The sequence below is a fragment of the Scatophagus argus genome, chromosome 2 (assembly GCF_020382885.2).
Source record: "Scatophagus argus isolate fScaArg1 chromosome 2, fScaArg1.pri, whole genome shotgun sequence".
Taxonomy (NCBI): Eukaryota; Metazoa; Chordata; class Actinopteri; family Scatophagidae; genus Scatophagus; species Scatophagus argus.
This window is the reverse complement of record NC_058494.1, coordinates 1,927,400-1,948,583: the sequence shown is the minus strand read 5'-3', so window position 1 is coordinate 1,948,583 and position 21,184 is coordinate 1,927,400. Positions and strand designations below refer to the sequence as shown.

The window sequence follows — 21,184 nt, the reverse complement described above, 5'->3', positions numbered from 1 at the left end:
TACTGACACTGGATCTGTTTACTGCATTTGAAAAGGATACAATTGTCACATCCATTCTTTTCATCTGATATCATGGGAATTTCTGAAATAAGATGAAGTTTTTTCAAACGCTAGCTGAATATAAAGAAACACTTCCTGATTGTCTCATCAAATCAAAAACCTAGATTTGTTGACATGTTTTTAATTCCATGAAATTGTCTGTGCATCCTGTTTTTACGGTTTACGGTTTTTACGAAAGTTACGGTGGTTGACTCAGGCGAACATGCTGCATCTTAAAAAAATACATGCAAATAGACAAAGCATCATTTAGGAAATGTTTAAAATGTATGCATGGACACACACATATACACTCACGCACAACCGGACTCCCATAACACCCTCCCCCCAACAGTTCTGAACAACAACCACAAATCTACCCCCTCCTGCCACCGTCAGCACCTTACAGTCCTCACAGTGTTTACAGTGCCTTACTATGTCCATAGCCTTGATTTATCCATATATTTTTCTAACCTGTGAGCATTTTATATTCATTGTGTATATATATTTCATTTCATACTGCACTGCTGTTTACACATATATACATATATATATATCACCTCATACTGCACTTATTTTATTTAGATCATGTGGGTTGGTGAGTGACAGTTGTAGATTTTCTCCAAAAATCAGTGCTGTGGAGTCAGCTCAAACGTGTTTGACTGCGTGTGTGTTGTTATGCAGCTCTGGATCAAGATGCACATTTAACTGTTTGTACAGAAAGTTAAAGTGAGTGTAGTGTGTACGGATTTATCATTCTTGAAAACAGGAGTCACGTAATGCAGGATTTAATTGTCACAGCAGGGAAACCATCGCACAATTCGACTCAGTTTACACTGCCTGAGTCCAGAAGAAGGCAAGACGCCCAACAAGACGACCCACCCGGGCAACGAACTGTTTGTACCGCTTCCATCAGGAAAGCGGTACAGGAACATTAAAACCAGCACCAACAGACTCAGGGACAGCTTCTTCCCCAGAGCTGTAAAAGCAATAACCCCCATACAGTGACACACTCACGTCCCACCCCCATACAGGACTTCACACATACACCCTCCCCTATCTAGCCGCATACACACACACAGCATACCATAGACTGGTACTAAGTGCACTTTATCTACCTCATTTTGTATTTTATATTTTTATATATTTTTTCTTAAGTATGTAATTTTAATTTTCTGCTGTTATTTATAAGTGTGCTTTTAAGCCGAGAATCTGCACAAAATTTCGTTATGCTTGCATAATGACAATAAAGACTCTTGAATGTTGAAGGATGTAGGATCATTTTCCAGAACATCTCAGAGAACATCAATCTGTATCCCATTGTAATTCTTTGATTTACTTATAAATTAACTTGTGAATTCACATCCAGTAGCAAATGTTACCTGCTTGGTGTCTAGCATGGATGGATGTACTTACACGCTGATCAGCCACAACATTAATACCACCTGCATAATATTTTGTGTGTGTCCTTTGTGCTGCCAAATCAGCTCTGAGGTGGTTGGCATTTGTCAAAGAACCTTCACATGATTGCTAGAACCCAAGGTTTCTCCTCACTGGTTGTTGCGCATAAAATCCATAAAATTTAAACCTACATAAGCAGACCTTACATGGTGCACGGCACAACTTTATTTGTATAGCCTATTTTACAAGCAGTTTGTCTCAAAGGGCTGTACATAACATCATAGAAACATCCTCTGCCCTTAGCCCCTCACATCGACTAAGGAAAAACTCCCAGAAAAAAACAGCTGGTTATCAGCTTGATAAGTCAGGATTTCAATTTATCCACGAGTGGGTTCACATAAAAGAGTTCAAAGAATATTTTTTCATGCCAATATGTAATTGGAGGGGTTTAATTGAGGGGGGAATGTAAGCTGTCTAAACCAGACAGCCTTAATACAGTATAACAGAGGAATTCAGTGCTGTTTGTGCTTCTGTCATTATGGCCAAATCCCATGCTGGTTTCCACGCAATTTATGTTGTTTACACAACTGTGAAGTGTCGTGAGATAACTGTGTTATGAATTGGCACTTTAAATAAAATTGAATTGAATTGAATTGAATTGAATTGAATAGAGGTGTTTGCAGTATGTGACCAAATACAGAAATATATGGAAAATGAATGTGGAGTATCTGTTATTACAAAACAAATGCCAGCAACCATAGGAGCATCAAATAATGAGTGTGAAATTAGGTGTTACTTATTAAGCTAAAATCAATATTTCCTTTTTACTCAATCCAATTATGAAGTATAATTTCACTAGGTCATGCCATTTAATATGTAGTCACAGTTAGTCAACCCTGACTTTCCTTGATAATCCTGAGCTTAGTCTGAACAGGTAAAACTCCCTTTGTAGTACAGTCCTCATGTTAGGTGTGCAGAATAAGTTATCATCACAATGTATTGTAGGAAGTGAAACAACTTCATAACATTGAAACGTCAGGTTTAACCCTCAAGTTATCTCGCAAACCACAAATCCTGCTTTGCAGTACAGGCCAATGGTCATCTGCAACAGCAATGGAGAGAGAATTGTGGACATAAAAAGGATGGTCTGTCAGTGTTACACCACCATGACAGGGTGAGTATAATATCATAGTTATTTTCTAATGAAATGAAATAAATAAAATTTACTTATTGAAATGAAATAAATAAATTCTATTTATTTCATTTCATTAGAGATGGTTTGCAATTATATCAACTATTGTTACTCATTGTTTTGTGGGAACATGTTCATTCAGTGGACGAATGCTTGAAATGTCCTGTATTTTTAAAACAAAAAAGATATAGTAAAGGATGCCAGGACGTAAAATATTACCTCACTCTCCAGCAAGACAGTTATGTCCCTATTTGACACTTGCATTGCAATTTTTTAAAAATAAGTGACTGGAAACTCATAAGGTTTTTTTTTTAATTTAAGAACACACAGAGACTATTACACTCTTTAGGCAGATAAGATAGCAATAAATACAAAAAAACAATCATCTCTGTAACTGCTTTGCAATCCAAACTGGTGTTCAGAAAAAAAGACATTATATTGATGTGTATATATTTGTGCTTTTATTTCTAGCATAGATGCATAATTTTGATATATATGTTTTATAAAGAATATAAAGAGCTTCAGCATCCAGAGCATCTGGGCAAGTCAGCAGTAACATTATCCACACCATGAGGACTAGCAGCTTGGCTTCACTTGACACACAAATGGGAAACGCATGCTGCAGCCATGATTGGACCAGCCCCTGGATTCTGCAAAAACATCATCATCATATTTGTCATCACCATCATTATCAGCTGCAGTATGGCCACAAAACATCAGTCAAAACGGCATCAAAATGACATTATTCTATTCTCCTCTTTGTTCCCCTGCCTCTACTTATGCTGCAACATTGTTCACTTTCTGAATGGTGAAATAGCTAGCACTATTTATATTATCAGCATTGTTTTGGTTTAAAGCTTTAATACATACATTTGTACAGTTTTACTATATTATTAAGTCAAGTCAAGTCAAGTCAACTTTATTTGTATAGCCCATTTTTACAAGCAGTTTGTCTCAAAGGGCTTAACATAACATCAGCAACATCCTCTGCCCTTCGACCCTCACATCGACTAAGGAAAAACTCCCAGAAAAACCTTTAACAGGAAAAAATGGAAGAAACCTCAGGGTGAGCAACAGAGGAGGGATCCCTCACCCAGGACGGGCAGACGTGCAATGGATGTTGTACAGGCAGGAAAGCAATTAACAACATGAGAAATGACATTACTGAAAAGATAAGCAAGACAAAATCTCAACTGTTTAGTTTCACTTTTGCTACCACCTCAATATGATTTTAACATTTCACAAGTTATAAGAAAATTATAGTAATGAAAATTATAATGAACTGCTGTAACATTCATGTATTCTTTTTTTTTTTATGTGATGTTGAGAATCACTATCATATCAGTTATTAATGTAACATCTATCCATCCATCCATTCTCTATACCAATAATCCGTCAGAGTCGCGGGGGAGCTGGAGCCTATCCTAGCTGACTACAGGTGAGAGGCGGGGTTCACCCTGGACTGGTCGCCAGTCAATCGCAGGGCCAACACACAAAGACAAACAACCACACACTCTCACACTCACACCTAGGGGCAATGTAGAGTAGCCAATTAACCTAATGTGCATGTTTTTGGTATTGTGGGAGGAAGCCGGAGTACCCGGAGAAAACCCACACAGGCACAGGGAGAACATGCAAATATAACCTACTTTGTGAGCTGATTTATGATGCTTTTTTTGCTTGTAACTGTACTTCCACCACACTATGATTTTTGTATATTTTTGTATGAGGCCCCTGGGCTGTGGGGAATGACATTTCCTTTCTATATACTCTGTGTGTGGAAATGACAAATGAAACTGAACTTGAAACTAAACAAGTTAATTGATAGAAATACACCTGAAGGTCCTGTCACTGTACATTGTATGTTTAAATGTGTTTTGTTTTCTTTTTAACCCTGACCTGCAAATCTGTTTTCTATTCTTACCTTGAGAATTGACCTGGAGGCACTGGTAATAGTCAGTGGAGCTCTGTGTTTCCCAGTTGTGGTAGTCAAATGCTGATCCATCTTCCCATCTCCAGTCACCCTAGAAGAAATCATTGTTCGCTTGTCAGTGTTACTACATGTACCCTTTTGTCCAAAGCATCTTGGTGTATAGACTCAAAAAAACAACTTCAGTTCTCACCAGGATTGTTTAACTTTATTACAAACAAGTCTCATAATGCCAGAATCATAAAAAATGTTATAATGAAATATAGTATTAATTACTAAGTACTAATTTAAAACCAAAGCTCAATCCAATTTCCCCTGGATGAACCAAAAATTGAAAAATATTATATGGCACTATTTTTTCCACTTTAGAGCTCTGCATACGGGCTGACATTTCCTGAGTGAAAACTGTTACCACACGCTGTAAGAAAAAAGTTTTCTAAATTACAGGCTTTTTTTAAAAATGTTGAACAAACCTGAAAGTAGTAACCTCCAATCCAGGCAAAAGTGTGACCACCGGTCCTGACCATGCGCTGAAGGAAACTATACTCCCAGATGTTGTGAACTGAGGCCAGACTGCCATCATAGTTAGCACAATAGCTCTACAGGATGTGATAAGAGGAAAGAAGGAGGTTTATTTTTTCAAAACAATGATGCACTGTAGTCAAGTCATGCTTATTTTTTTCTTTACTTTACTGTATACAGTAAAGCATATTATGAATGTGCAAGTGCCTTTTACCACAAATACACATCTCTACCTGCTCTTATACTCACAGCCAGAGAATTTCACACGAGTGACAATAAACATCTTGCATCTTTAATATTATGTTATTACCTCAGCATCTCTCCAGGTATCAGCTTGGTTAGCTAAGTAGTAGCATTTACCACGGAAGCCAAGCCAACCATCAAGGCAAAAAGTGAAACGAGCTAAAAGAATAAAAAAAAAAAAACAATAATTAAAATAAACACCAATATTAATCTCATTTTTCTCACTGTATAATTATGTGGGAGTTTATTCAGTATGTCATGACATGAATAACTTTTTGTGTTCAGTCTTCAGTAGCAGCCTCATGTGTTACAGTGAAAGTTTGTGGTGTGGTTTTCTTACCTTGACGCCCAACAGCTGCTCTGTCAGCAGCAAGACTAGTGTCAGCATCCACGTCTGTAAAATCCAACAACATTAGCTCAAAACAGGTCAACTGATCCATATGTTCTTTGTATGAAATGTCAGTCATTGCTCATTATCAGACATCACTCATTATTAATCACTACTCGAAAGTAAAAGTCTAGTTTGTTATGTTCAAATCAATGTACTGCGCAGCTTGTAAGAATAAAAATAAATATTATAAATATTTAATTTTCTTTTTTTTCTAAAAAATAGTTGACGCCTGTATGAACTTTTAAGTGATAAGGAATAATTGATAGGTTTATTGTTAAAAATTGCTTATTTACAGATTAATTAGTTAGGTAAGTAAGTACAGTAGAAATAAGCTGTTCCCCCAACCAAGGTTTCCTTCAACTCAGACCAATGCTATTATCTGTAACTTAAAAAAGGAAATTTCAACAATGATTCCCTGGGAAAAAGCTAATAATCTATAAGTAATCTATAAACTAAAAAGTTTAAAAAATTGTGCCACTAACCTGTTTTTTGTGCAGATACGTCTTCCTGTTGTACTGCAACCTCCTCAGGTGAAGCAACTGAGGGAAAGAACATCAAAGGTAGTTAAGAGTTTATGCAATTGAATATGGTAAATGAATGGGCTTGCATTTATATCAAACTTCTCTAGTCTACTGACTCCTCAGACATGAGGTGGTACATTCTCACCTCATGTCTGAAGTGCTCCATGATATTTCCATCAGTGCAAATTTGGGATTCAGTATCTTGCCCAACATGCAGCTGGAGCTGGGGATTGAACCACTGTACTGCCAATTAGTGGATGACCAGCTCTGCCTCAACAGCAGTCCAAATAGTTACTAAAGTAACAACGGCCATATCTGACAGATTCTTTTTCATGTTCCGATCTGTTCTAACAGTGTCTGTGACTTTGTAGTAAAATTATGATCACATCTATATGTTAGCAATAAATTTTCCACCATAAAAATGTGAAACTGAAAAGATGAAATGTAATTAATTAAACAAAACTGGGACTAAATCCACTGATAATAAAAATAGGGACTATCATGAAATGCAAAAGTATGGAGTATGTAGTAACATTTTTGTCGGGAGAGAGACGCCATGACTACAAACCAGCTGGGATAAATACTATGAATCTCAAGGAGCACCTGCACATCACAAAGAAGGTAATATAACATTAATGATAATATGTCCAATAATGTTACCTTACTCTTTATCTTATATTAGGCACTTTAAGCCAAATGTTACAAAGGGCAGCAGTATAAGATGATGATATGATATGCAACCAGTGTTATAATAGACTAAAACAAACTAAAAATAAAAAATAATGTAGTTGGCTAAATATGACAGCTACTAACATGGACTTAGAGGAAATCTAAGTATAGCTGACAAAATTAACACTGTTCACAAAGTCTCCCATTCCTCCTCTCATCGCCAACATTTTCATTATCTCGAAAAAATAGTTCCAATATTATCCTTTATTTGGCATTTGTAATTGAATGCATTGGTATTCTGTCTCACCTGTTGCAGCCCTGATGGACAGAGCATGACAAAAGATAACAAAGAACATCAGTAGAGTCTTCATGCTAAAGCTGATGAGTGAACGCCTGCTCACAGATCTGCAAATGTAAGCAGAAGCATAGCGTAGAGAAAAGAAATAGATGAGCAACATGTGTGTGTGTGTGTGAGTGAGCACAAAAAGTAACATTGGAACATCATGACTTACAGAAAGAAGCAGTAGTCAGTATCTTGAAGTGTTCTTCAGTTTTCAGGATGGATCAGTGATGCACTGATGACAAGAGGCTCTGTTTTCTTTATATACACTCTGAACCACACTGAGTCACCTCGTTCATGTTAACAATAACACTTGTGGACTTTGCCTCCTGTGTCAGTACTGATTTGTGTTACAGGAAGAAAAAAATATTTTCTCAGCACTTCCCAGCAAGCTGATTTGATAATATTATATGTGTCAACCATTTCCAAGCAAACCTTTCATAGTATGCATACATATTTACTGTGCTGCCTAAACTTGAAAAGAAGCCATACATTAAGACCACAGAGGCGTCCATTCAGTAATGTTGCAATACACATAAACATGAGACTATGATAAGATAGAATGATTGAGAGAATAATAGCATTAGCTATTAGGGTTTAGGTGAGACTGATTCTTTCAGTGACTGACTAATAAATCATTTGTTTTCTTTTTTTCATTTTTCAAGGATTGTGAGTTGATTGTTGAGTAAAATACAGCACCTGCCTCCATTTGTCTTGAATTCTATATTTGTGGAGCATGGGCAGCATATTGATTGCAATAGCCTGATCTGGGATGTTGTGACAGAGCCAGGTCTCTACAAGATGAGGACACAGTTTTACCTGTTGGGTCACATCTTGTCCATTCCCCTATTCCAATGACTGAACATAGCCACACGTAGGCTGTGCGATGACATGGGTAGTGATCAACCATTGGCCTAATGCACTTTATCCAACCCCATCTATATAAATTGATAAGTGACTCAAAGAAGTTAACATATAAGGAAGGAAAATGCCCCTGTCAAACAAGTCTGACTAAGACAGCTATTTGAAAGGGTGTAATGAGGCTGCTTCAGTCAAGGAAACAGTTATGAAATAAACTTCCCATAAAGAACACCTGGGGCTTCTTCCTGGTAAAAGAGACCATTCCCTTAGCCATTTATCATTTAGCATACAATCTTAAGGAAGTCCTCATGGTGTATGAGTGAAAGAGAAAACTAAAGAGCCTTGAAAATGTAAAACTGCATCACAGTGTTCCACTACGTTCAATAGCTAGTGTCTGTTTGGTGCTGAGCAGGGAGTGGGTTTATAGAGCTTTTTCACTGAAAACAGCTGCTTGTTGTGTCCAAAAATGGTAATGTCAGAGCTGTGAGTGTGAACCAGAATAGTAATGCTGTTGTCTGAAACTCATTATATAAAGCAGAGGAGAGCTGTACATTCATGTTTATAAATTCAAGCTAGCCCTTTCACACATTTAGCTTTCTGACTTTACTCATCTCATCCTACTGCCCTATCCCTCCTTAATTCATTTAGGCATTTTTTTAAAAATCTCTGATAATATATCTTGGATAAAGCTTAAATCAAATATAAAGTACAAGTACAGTTCAAACACAGTTTTGTGTTTGAAATTGTTGTATTTGTCTGAGAAATTGGGTGCTTAGATTAGTACATATTCATTTTAATTATCTTTCAAACTACTACTTGTGAAGAGTGCCTCAGTACTTACACGGGAAATACAGGATAGTCTTTTCATGGGAGAGGACTTAAGGTCTATCCAAAATGTCAATATATTACTTGTAGATAGGTCAACCTGATGAAAGGAGAAGAGGGGAGAAGAAGAAGAGGAGAGGAAGTGGGGGAACAGAGATGGTGGTGAACTGCTCGGTGGATCATGTTTGTGTCCCCTGGCAGCATAGGCCTATAGCAGCACAGCTATGATAGAGATTAAAGATTAACAGTTAGTCAGACCTATTCTACCTGTGGCTATATATCAAGAAGTGACTGTAACTATGCCTACCAACCCTACACACTTTGTTTGAGGCTAACTATATGCTTTAATAAACAGAAAGGTTTTAAGTTTGGTCTTAAAAGTGGAGGTGGTGTCTGCCTGTTGAACCCAGATTGGTCTTTATTATGAACACCACACTAAAGTGTCTGACTTTGTTTTGTGCTGTCCCTTTCTGGGTAGACGGGTTCACAGTGCTTATAGAAACTGTATCTGTGATTTGATTTGGACACAAAAAGCTTAAGTAGTTTTATACCGTGGTTTGGGTGAATCCTTGATCCTCTGATAATGACTATAGGATGTCAATTAATTCCTGATAATTGACACCTACTGAATAGTTCCACTGAAACTGTCTTTTCACAATAGATGCACTGTCTGCAGAAACCTAACCATCCACCCATTCATCCATTTTCTATACCGCTTATCCATCAGGGTCACGGGGGAGCTGGAGCCTATCCCAGCTGACTACGGGCAAGAGGCGGGGTACACCCTGGACTGGTCGCCAGTCAATCGCAGGGCCAACACACAAAGACAGACAACCAGACACTCTCACACTCACACTTAGGGACAATGTAGAGTAGCCAATTAACCTAATGTGCATGTTTTTGGTATTGTGGGAGGAAGCCGGAGTACCCGGAGAAAACCCACACAGGCACAGGGATAACATGCAAACTCCACAAAGAAGGGCCCAGATTCGATGGAGGACGGCGACTGAGGCACGCAAGCAGCCTACAATGAGGGAAACCATCTCATATCTGCTATTGAACTCTCTGCAAGCCAATCCCAAATCTTGAGATTGATTTTGGGACAATGACAGTGCTGCAGCTAGTGCCCTGACACCCAGCAACTATCTAATTCCAATTCCACCTGTTCATTTTACACAGAGATATAGTACAACAGGATGTAGGTGTATTGTCATGAAGGAAAGCAGATTATTATTATTATTATAAGAATATTTATTGCAGGCTACCTGTAGTTCTGAGAGCTGACTGACCTCTCTCTGTTTTGCCCTAATCTTGGCTTCCAGTTTTCCAGCAAGAAAGCCTACGACTCAATGCCACACACATGGATATTGGAATGCCTATAAATGTAAAACATCAACAGGACACTAAGAGCCTTCATAAAGAATTTGATAGGACTGTGGAAGACATCTATAGAGGTCAACTCACAGCCAACTGCACAAGTTACCATCAAGTGTGGCATATAACAAGGTGATGTACCATTGCTGTTCTGCGTAGGCCTGAACCTCCTCAGCCAGATCATCACAAAAGGTGGTTATGGATACCCGTTCCGAAGTGGGGCAACCACCAGCCACCTCCTCTACTTGGATGACATCAAGTTGTATGCCAAGAGTGAGCGAGACATTGACTCACCAATCCACATCACCAGGATCTACAGCAATGACATCATAATGTCATTCAGACTAGATAGACTAGATAATTGTAGTCAGATGGTAACAAAGAGAGGGAAGATTATCAGAACAGAGGAGGTTCAACCCACCAGAGGGCAACATTACAGATGTTCAGGGCAGCTACAAATACTTTGGGATTCTGCAGGCAAATGGAAACCATGAGGAGGCTGCCAGGAAGTCAGATGCAATCAAATGCTTACACAGAGTGAGGCAGGACCTGAGAAGTCAGCTTAATGGTAAGAACACGTTCTGGGCCATCAACACATAAGTCCTGCCAGTCATCAGATACCTCATGACATAAGAAGTTGGCCAAAGGAGGAGATAGAAGCCATTGACATCAAGACAAGGAAGCTCTTCACAATGCATGAACGGTTTCACTCCAATCATCAGGAAGATGGCCCCCACAAGTGAACCACTAAGTGAATACCTCAACCAGCAGAAACCTGGCAATGATAGGAAGGAAGGATTTGAATTATCATGGAGGGACCAGCCCCTGCACAGTATGTACCATTGACAGATAGAAGAAGTGGCTGATATCAATAAATCCTACCAATGGCTAGGGAAGGCTGGATTAAAGGACTGCAGAGAAGCACTAATCATGGCAGTACAATAACAGGCAATCAGAACAAAATCAATAGAGACTGGGGTCTACGACACAAGACAAGAACCCAGGTACAGGCTGTGTAAAGACGCCCCTGAGACAATCCAGCACATAACAGCAGGATGTAAGATGGTGGGAGCAGCATACATGGAATGTAATAACCAAGTGGCTGGCATAATATACAGGAACATCTGCAATGAGCAAGGACTGGAAGTCCCAAAGTCAGAGTGGAAGATGCCTCCCAAGGTGTTTGAGAATGATCACACTAAGAATCCGTGGAGCTTTCAGATCCAGACTGACAAAATGGTGGTGGCAAACCAGCCGGATATTGCTGTGGTCGACAAACAACAAAAGAAGGCAATAGCAATAGACATATCGATCCCAAGCAACATCAACATCAAGAAGAAGGAACACAAGATGCTTTAATAATATCAAGTGCTGAAAAAGGAGCTAGAAGAGATATGAAGAGCAAAAGTAACAGTGGTGTTAGTGGTAATCGGGGCACTGAGGGCTGTGACCTCCAGTCTGGAAGAGTGGCTCCAGCAGATTCCAGGTACAACATCGGTGGTCTCTGTCTTGAAGAGCACAATCCCTGGGACAGCTAAGATACTGCACAGAATCCTCAAACTCCCAGGCTTCTGGTAGAGGACCGGAGCTTGAGTTCGCATACACATACATAAATGCATACATAAATGCATACATAAATGCATACATAAATGCATACATGCATACATACATACATACATACATACATACATACATACATACATACATACATACATACATACATACTGTTGCTTAATATATATGTATACAGATTAATTTCAATAACAAAGCCCAAAGTAGTTTTCCAATGAAAATGTAAGTGTACTACATGCTCAGTGTTGTTTCTGGATAAATAAGTAACATCCATAGACAGAGGTATTACTGTTTTTAAAGCACGAGAAGTCACCAGGAAAAGATGTCAAAGTTGCTGTTTAATGGTGTATTTATTGGTATAAAAACAATAATCTTTTAGTTAGTCAAGCAAGAAGCATATCTGTGCACAACAGGATAGAAATAATACAATTAAAGAACAAACTGGTAATAAAGTAACATGGTGGGAAAGGAAAATAAACACTCGGAACAGTATAAAAAATTAATGGGTACATTCTTACAAGCTGTTTTACAAATGTTTTTAAATGTATTTTTTCTGAAAATACCATCTAATGGATAGAGTCTTATTTGACAATGTGAAGCCATTCACACAGATTGATACAAAGCTGTCTTTTGAAAGACTTACTGCTTCCTTGGGCGTGCCCCAGACATTTATCCTGGGTAGTTTTTATCGAACATGAGCAGGAGAAATTAGTGTATTTGCTGAGGAATGTTTTCAGAGGCAGATTAATCCACAGCCGGGTGATGAATGTGGGATTGATCCACATTAAATTTTGCACTGTCCATTATTGTTCAAATTTCTAATCATTGTTATACCATCAGGGAAGCAGAGTCACTGTCTCATTATCTGTATTTTTGATGGAGGTCAGGTGAAGTTTTGAAGCGCTTTTTATTTTTAAAAACAACTCCTGCTATTTGTGCAGGCTTTATGTCAGAATGAACTCCCTTGGGGGTTTCTAGGCAATTAGTTTTTCCTGCTTTTTCTTCATCACATGTTTCAGCTTGTGTCGACTTTGAGAAATACTTCTTGTCTCTGGGATGACAACGTGATGAGACGATCCTCAGGACTCCAGTTAAATTCATCTTCTGAGTCTGATGTGGTCCACCAAAAGAACAATCAAAGCCATGCCAATTACAGCAGAGAAAACCAGTCGTACTGTTGCTTCAGTCTCACACCAGCTGCTAGTCCCTGAGGGAGTAAAATTGAAAGAGCATTGCTTGGATGTTGGAGGATATTCTCTTTGACTTTGTTATTACACCAAAACACCAGGGTTTCAGAGATTTGGGTGGACTTTTAGGTGGGTTAAGAAAGAGATTTAAATCATTATGCTTGATCTTTTACAAAATTTATTCAGATATCATGAAGCAACACAAACAAGCCAAGACATTATGGCATATTATGAGTTTTTACCAGCTGTATCATTATTTTGCTATCTATACTGTACAACTCCAAAGAGGATGACGACAAAGAGCAGCATAGTGTTCCCATGTGTTATCATCATCATACCTCTGCCTTTTAAACATGTGTCCCCTGTATGGAGTTTGGTGGACTTTTTTTCAACAGGGTTTTCAGCCACACAGCTGTAGTCATCTCCATCATGGGACTCTATTTCCAGAGCAAGAGACAACCTAGAGGACAGATCAGGACTGCTCATATTTTTCAGTCTGTCGCTCCCTCTGTACCAGGATAAGGTCAGATCTCTGCTGTTGTCCACACAGCACTCCACTGTGATGGAGCTGCAGCTTGTGTTGATTAAAGATGCATTGACGTTGACGGATGGAGGGCAGATGGAACCTAGGGAAAGACAAGTCAAAGATGAGAGTTCATGATTGTAACTGAGAACTTTACAGTCTTTGAGCATTAGTACTGAGTATCTCATGGCTCAATGGTACAGAGGCTGTCAAAGTAGCACTGAGACATTTTGTGAAATACACCCAGAGTTAGATGAGAGAACTAAGAATAATTTTATCTCTTTATCACTGAAATTAAGAAATATTTCCATTACTAATTAACTTCTTTGTCCAAGAAAAAAAGAAGCAAGTCCTATCCTTTAAGAAAGTGTAATAATAAAATGTTTGATTTTTGTTTTAAAAATGAAACAAATAACAAATTATCAAAATAATTTGTTTTCTTTTGACCAACCTATGGATTAATCAAGTAACCACTGCAGTTCTACTGGGTGTCTGGAACAGATAAACTTAAACTACATTAGAACAACTCAGAAACAGTTACATAATGCATCTAGTTAGCTAAGTTAGTTACTTGAAAGCAACAGAAACAATGAAATATACATAAAGTATATTTATATATATTTATATAGATATATATAGATAGATAGATAGTACATATATATATATAGTGAGTCTTGTAAATTGGAGTTAATAATACAGCCTCTCCCCTCTAACTTCAATTCCCATTTCAACTGAGGAGAGCTGTCAGACTGTCAGATGTACTCACTGTAGACAATAAGGCGGAAATGCTCAGATAAGATGTTGGTGCCGATGGACTGGCACATGTAAATGCCAGAGTCATTGACTCTGAGCTGTGTGATGGTTAGAGCTCCAGTCTGACTGTCCAGCTGCAGTCTGTCTCTGAAATGCTCATCGTAGTCACTCTTGACTTCCCTTGCCTTCACAGTGGCAATAAGCACGTCCTTAGGTCCAAAAATCCACATTATCTGAGTATTATTGTGGCTTTTGGATTTCACTGTATTTAAGGTGACAGTTACTTCCTCTCTTGCTTTCACAGTTTCCCTTTCTTCAACTGCACATGCACAACACAACAGAACTGAAAGAGAAAAGATGTAGATGTAGATTACTTTGTTCCTGACAAAACTGCAAAGGCTCTGTCAAAATCAGAGGTGGAAAATGATCATTTGCTGTTAAAGATTCAGCTCAGATTAAATTTATATGGTAGTTTTTACAGCTTTTCTATAGTTTTTTTATTCAGACTCAATTGACAAGATTCAGATTAAGTGAACACTTAAAAAACACAGTCCTTTACTCAGATAGAATAAAAGTGGAGTATTTCAAATTTCAAATGCAAAGCTTAACCCTAGAACACTAACGTCGGGTGATTTTCACCCACACAATTTTGAAGTGATCGAATTTTACAACCAAATGAAGGGATGTGTTGATACTTTCGACCAAATGTGTGCTCAGTACAGCTGTGAAAGAAAAACCAAGAGGTGGCCACTGTGTGTCCTATATGGCATGATGAACGCTGGTGTGATAAACTGTATTTTATCCGAGATATTATATCAGGTAAAATATACCCAACGTTAGTGATGGTGTTACTAATTTTAACGTTAGTGTTCTAGGGTTAATGCTCTTCGACATAATGACTGAACATAGACTTGAGACACTGACAGACAATGATGTCTGAATTTTACAAACTGCTGTGTAATTCCCCCACCAACAGTCAGAATGTAAATGATGCCAAAAAAGTGTCAGTGGACTGGTCGCCAGACAATCGCAGGGCCAACACACAAAGACAATCACATAGAACAACATCTTCACCTTATAAGGTCAAATGACATGGCTGCACTGCTGCTGCCACTTTGATGCTAATTCTTTGCATTGAGCTTCATTTGATCCATATAACTATATACAGTGTTTACTGTTTCACATGGATAATTATTGCTCATGCACAACACTGCAGACACAAGAAACAAAGAAGTGGTGGTGCAGACTGAAAAATGTCTGGAAAAAGTGGCATATAGGAAAGACAGGCCAGATAAGAAGTGTCCAAAACCTGGAACATTTCAAACTGAAACAAAACTAAAACTCTGTATAGGCATTCTCAATTTTATATAAGATAAGAGATAAGATGAGACTTCGATCTATCCCCGAGGGGAAATTTGGTTGTTGCAGCATTGTGCAAAAAGTACAGAAAAGGTATAAAAGATATAGAATTCTAAAAGGAAAAAAAAAACAGTGAAATACAAGGTTATATTTACAGTATAGAAAAACATGTTATGTAGAAAGGATTTATACATATATATGACTGGTATTGCACAGGTTAAGAGTAAGTAAAATTGTGGTGACCTAAGAATTTAGGTGGTCCTGCCATAGAAGAAGAGTCACAGCAGCAGCCTTGGGATACACTGTTGATATAGTTATATTTAATAATGTCTTAAGGTCTAAAGTATTTCTTATCCAATTAAAAAAATAGCATAATACTTGATTATTAAAATAACCAATAGCTGCCCAACCTATTTCAAAGTTACTCCAGCCATCAGATACAAGTGGATAGTACTAATGTTGTGGATCCAGCAAAAAGGGACAATAATATATTAGTAGTTCTCTAAGGAAGCAGGAGCAATGTCAAAAAATGAGAAGACATCAAACAAAACATGGTCAGGCATGACTTCTGCAATTAATTAATTCATGCACTTTGACAATAAATATATGATTTATTCAGTAAGGTTAGCAATATTAAATTGTATTGTTTATGACTGATTTAAAGTGTTAACTATATAGTGAAAACTTTGTTTCTAAATGGAATAAACAAGCAGTAGCAGTGCACAGCAGAGTGAAAAATGACAGGTGCTACCAATGGAAAAACAAAGTTAACCACAATGTGGTTGTCATAGGTCATTATTGCGCAGGATGTCATGTAGCTCTTATTTAATGCAGTGCTTTTTCTATATGGAGGCTTTTTGAAAGTAGAATGCAGTGAATGTACACATAGAAAATCAGCCATCTACTGTTATTCTTTCTATTCAATTCAATTCAGTTTATTTATTTCATATATAAAGTTATTTCATGGCATTTTGCAATTAAAGCAGGTCTAGAACAAACTTTTCAAATAATTCTAATTAATTCTACTAGACTTAAGTTAATATACCATATACCACATTAAACTTAAATTAAGGGATGTAAGTCTTTCATTTCTCATGATACTTACTTTAAGTATGTGTATGTGTTAGGTTGTTGTCCCTAAGAGCATCATGGATAACCTCAGATTTAATTTTAAAAATCTTCATTCATAGCATCAGATGTTACAGGTCTTGTACCAGAGCTATGATCTAATAATAAATGAACTGAATAGAGTAAAAGTGTCAGTGAATTGGGCAGAAACCTGCCCAGTCTTGCTTACCCATTGCTATATAGACAGCAAGATTTTTTCTTCTTAGTTCAGTCTTCATGTTGAGTGTAAGCATGTATCCTGTCAGTGTGTATGGACGGAAGCTGACGGTGTGCTGATGTGAGCTGTTGTTCAGTGAGTATCAGTAGGTTTGGTAGATGTTCTTCAAAAAACTCCACCTTGAGGCCACTGATGAGGCAGGGTTTCAGCTGCAATATTTTCTGAAAGGAAGATGGCTGAAGATCCGTTTTAACCTACAACAACTCTGCTTTACTTAATCACATCAGATTAGTGTTTTCATGCCTGTTTATGAAGTCTCTATAATCGCATAGAATGTTTTGAGTTTTTATTCTGAATTGCTAAAACTCTAACGGTAACAACAAGTGGCAAAATATGAACACAAATAAAACACGTGTCATTCAGTGAACACAACAATTCAAAATTGCTCAAACTTATTTCTCATCATGTCATCACAACATGACAACCAATATAAGCCAGTTTGGAGTGCAAGCAGGTTGGTCCTGCAAGCTCATGACAGCAATGGATCAGAGACACAGAGGACGAGCGCTTGTAAGAGGAGGTAGAGGCAGAGGACAGGAAGGACGCAGAGGAAGAGGAAGAGGAACAGAAACAAGAGGGAGAGGAAGAGGAAGAGTGCCAATTTCTGATGAAATTCGGGCTCCAGTCATAGACCATGTACTGGTGCATGGCATGACCACGAGGGAGGCAGGCCAAAGAGTCCAGCCAAACATCAGCTGATTCTCTGTGCCCACCATAATCCAGAGATTCAGACATGAGAACAGGTACAGTCTACTTTACTGTACTGTTTTATCAGTGAAATTTTAAAGTACTACTGTATATTGTATATATATTTCAGAACATTAGATTAAATATATTTTACACATTCTCTTTTAGCAGAATTGTAAGACTGCCATACGGGGGTGGGAGGACACCCATGTTCACACCCCAGCAGGAGGCCACTGTAGCTGACACTGTCCGTCAAAACAAGATCAGGATCAAGATCGGTTTATTTGTCACACACAATCATACACGGTACAATGTGCAGTGAAATTCCTTATGTCCCTGCTACCAAAAAAATAGCTAAGTAAAATTTAAATATTGTAAAATAGAACACTATAGAAAATAAAAATAATAAAATTTTAAAAAGTGAAAAATGTGCAGTATATACATGAGTAGTATGTGCATCTGGTGCAGGTGGGAGTGGGATTGTCCAGATTAATGCTCACTGTTGAGCAGACTGATGGCCTGGGGGAAGAAGCTTTTCCTCATCCTCTCAGTGTTGGTTCTCATGCAGCGGAACCGACGGCCTGATGGCAGCAGGGAGAGGAGTGAGTGTCCGGGGTGATGGGGCTGAGGATCTTCTCTTCTACACTTCTAAACATCCTCCTCACCTCCAGCTCCGTCACAGTGAGCGTCACCTCTCCGCCGGCTGGGAGCGCAGCTTCTTGCCTGCTGTCCGACTCGAAGCGTGCAAAGAAGTTGTTGAGCTCATCAGCCAGAGAAGCGTCGGCTCTCATCTCGGGTGGGTGTGTGGCTTTGTAGTCCGTGATGGTGCGTAGTCCCTGCCACGCAGCCCTGGAGTTGCTCCCCTCCATCTGCAGCTCCAGTCTTGCGGCGTAGCGGCGTTTGGCCTCCTTCACCGTCCTACGGACAGCGTAGGTGGCTGCCCTGTACAGCGTCATGTCACCGGTGGCAAGTCCCGAGTTATAGGCAGCGGTGCGGGCCCTCAGCGCGTCGCGGACAGTTTTGTCCACCCACGGCTTCTGGTTGGGAAAAGTTCTGATGGTGGCTGTTGGTGTTATGTCTTTCACCATTTTCCCAATAAATCCCACAACCGCTTCCGTGAACTCGTTGATGTCACCGCCCGAGCACCGAAATATGTCCCAGTCAGCGGAATCCAGTGCGCCCCGCAGAGCGGCCTCTGATTGGTCAGTCCACCGTGTTACTTCTCTGACTGCAGGAGATTCCTGCTTCAGCCATTGTTTGTATTTCGGCATGAGAAGGACTGCACTGTGATCCGAAAGGCCAAACGGAGGCAGAGACTTGGCCTTGTAATCATCCATGAAAGGAGAGTAACAGTGGTCCAGAGTCCGCTCTCCTCTGGTGGGGCAGTCGATGTGCCATTACACTACAGGAAATACAGCAACAAATTATTGAAAACCATACAGACACTATTGACTCCCTCACACTATTGAGGGAATCAATAGTTTGAGCCTTTTCGGTTTTGAGCACATGTAAAACTATTTTGAGGTGATGATGTGATTGAATGTAGTTTGGCAAATAAAATAAACTCAAAATACAAGTGTAGGGGGTGAAGTGAAAGTCGGCAATCAAAACTGTACAAAAACAAAACAACACACAAAAAACAAACAAACAAAAAAAAAAAGAAAAAAAGAAAAATAAACCTAACAACTGACACCACCTAGTGATGAAAGGCAATCAGATGAACTGATAAACAATAACATAAATAAATAAGATCCACAAGCCTAACATCCACACTGGATTATTTACACCATGTCATAACCATGTGTTTTATTAACATGATATCAGTATTTTAATTTTTAATAAAAGTTATTATCAGCTCCCCTGATTCAAAGGTAGAATGGTGGCATTATCACACTCAATGCAGCTAGCAGCTAACAGCCATGAGCTGGTAATGTTGTTCTGTCTGCTAAAACACAGGGAGATGAGATATTACGCTTCAGGCCAACTTTGCTTGCATTATAACTCTAGTGTTAACTCTGGTTTGATATTTTCCACACCCTAACCAACAGACTACTATCTAAACCTAACCAAAATGCAATCGTCATATACTATATAGACAAAGGAATTGGGGCACCTGGAAATTACACCAGGGAGTTCAATGATATTGCATTCTGTGGAAATTCATGCCCTGTCATGCAGTCAGGCAATAGTGAGGTCAGACACCGAAGTTGGTAGAAAAAGTCTGACTCGCAGTCTGCACTCCAGTTCATCCCACAGGTGTTTGATAGGGTTGAGGTCAGGGCTCTGTGTGGGCCAGTCAAGTTCTTCCACACCAAACCTGTCCAACCATGTTTTATGGAGCTTTGCTTTGTGCACTGGGGCACAGTCTGGAAAAGGGCCTTCCCCAAATTGTTGCCACAAAGTTGAAAGCTAAGCATTGTCCAAAAAGATAAGATAAGATGAGATAGGCCTTTATTAGTCCCGCAGAGGGGAAATTCTCAGGACTTGCATTCACTGGAAGTAAGGGGTCTGGTCCAACTCCTGAAAAACATTCCATTCAAGTTTAAATTAACAAATTCAGTCCAGTTCAGGTTTTAACACAGCCCACTTCTGATTTAAGTCCCACCAATTTCGAGTACAGACACTCTTAGTTAACTGAACAGATACAGATGATGGTGCACTTGTTGTTTTCTAGGGAAACTGATCCGTTGCTACTTCAAATGATACATTCTGAAGTTATAATTAATGCATCTGTGACAAAGGACACATCGTCACCCGGTTTGCACATATAGCACCGCACACTTTGACTGAGTATGACTACATATGCACTTTAATAACTGCACAGACACTTTAAGAGCAACAGCACTTTATTGAAGATTTGCACAATATACTTTAACACCTTGCTTGTTTACCCATTTATATGGATTTATTTATCTTATGTATTGAATATTGTGGTGTAATGAGGTAAGCTAAGCTGTATTGGGTTGCTCAGTGTGTGTATACTAAGAAGATCAAAGTGTTGTGTACTCACCAGTTGTTGTGTCCTCAGGTTGTGCAGCTGAAAGGTTTCCCCAGGGAACGGATACCGATTTTATAGTTCCGGGGGAAACCCAAGTGTGTATTGCTGTGGGGTGATGGATATGTGTGCAGTGTAGTACAACAAATGCAAGGTGATTTAGATGTGTTTGTTTTTAGTAATATCTGGTGTAAATGGGTGTGTATAGGTTATGAAATATGTTTGTATGGTGGGTTACTTATGTTGGCCGGCCGTGGATCCCCGTGGGTGGAATCCTCCAGGGTCATTAGCTGAGACACACTATATATAGGCGCCATTTTAACAACATGGTGTGTCGCTGCTTTAATGACTCTGTGCTGTTTGCCAAAATGAATGAATGAATGAATTTATATATAAAAGAACCACATCTGTGACACTCCTTAAACCTGCCTTGGATTATTCTTTTTTTTGCTGTACCA

General features: G+C 38.9%; 2 protein-coding genes across 2 annotated transcripts; both read right to left on the bottom strand.

Annotated features, from left to right (window-relative positions):
• Positions 1 to 2,916: 2,916 nt before the first annotated feature.
• Positions 2,917 to 8,372, bottom strand: LOC124053518 (rheacalcin-1-like). The gene is made up of 8 exons (XM_046378760.1): positions 7,418 to 8,372; positions 7,213 to 7,310; positions 6,198 to 6,254; positions 5,665 to 5,718; positions 5,392 to 5,483; positions 5,033 to 5,158; positions 4,554 to 4,653; positions 2,917 to 3,279 (listed from the first exon to the last, which is right to left on the bottom strand). Exons 2-8 carry the CDS (start codon positions 7,274 to 7,276, stop codon positions 3,206 to 3,208), a joined length of 567 nt encoding a protein of 188 aa, XP_046234716.1. The 5' UTR covers positions 7,277 to 7,310; positions 7,418 to 8,372; the 3' UTR covers positions 2,917 to 3,205.
• A 3,685-nt stretch (positions 8,373 to 12,057) lies between these two features.
• LOC124065104 (T-lymphocyte surface antigen Ly-9-like) lies at positions 12,058 to 17,637 on the bottom strand. Its single transcript, XM_046400201.1, has 4 exons — positions 16,997 to 17,637; positions 14,354 to 14,683; positions 13,403 to 13,690; positions 12,058 to 13,084 (listed from the first exon to the last, which is right to left on the bottom strand). The coding sequence occupies exons 1-4, from the start codon at positions 17,058 to 17,060 to the stop codon at positions 12,975 to 12,977; spliced, it is 792 nt and encodes a 263-aa protein (XP_046256157.1). The 5' UTR covers positions 17,061 to 17,637; the 3' UTR covers positions 12,058 to 12,974.
• Between the last annotated feature and the right edge of the window lie 3,547 nt (positions 17,638 to 21,184).

What these genes read in the sequence shown, in the direction of transcription:
- LOC124065104 (XM_046400201.1), bottom strand. Translation starts at nt 17,060, where the DNA reads ATGCTTACACTCAACATGAAGACTGAACTAAGAAGAAAAAATCTTGCT. An exon ending in TGCTGTCTATATAGCAATGG is followed by an intron (nt 14,684 to 16,996) that starts GTAAGCAAGACT and finishes TTTCTCTTTCAG; the next exon opens with TTCTGTTGTGTTGTGCATGT. An exon ending in TTTCCGCCTTATTGTCTACA is followed by an intron (nt 13,691 to 14,353) that starts GTGAGTACATCT and finishes GTCTTTCCCTAG; the next exon opens with GTTCCATCTGCCCTCCATCC.
- LOC124053518 (XM_046378760.1), bottom strand. Translation starts at nt 7,276, where the DNA reads ATGAAGACTCTACTGATGTTCTTTGTTATCTTTTGTCATGCTCTGTCC. An exon ending in AGCAGCTGTTGGGCGTCAAG is followed by an intron (nt 5,484 to 5,664) that starts GTAAGAAAACCA and finishes TTATTCTTTTAG; the next exon opens with CTCGTTTCACTTTTTGCCTT. An exon ending in CCTCCAGGTCAATTCTCAAG is followed by an intron (nt 3,280 to 4,553) that starts GTAAGAATAGAA and finishes ATGTTTTTGCAG; the next exon opens with AATCCAGGGGCTGGTCCAAT.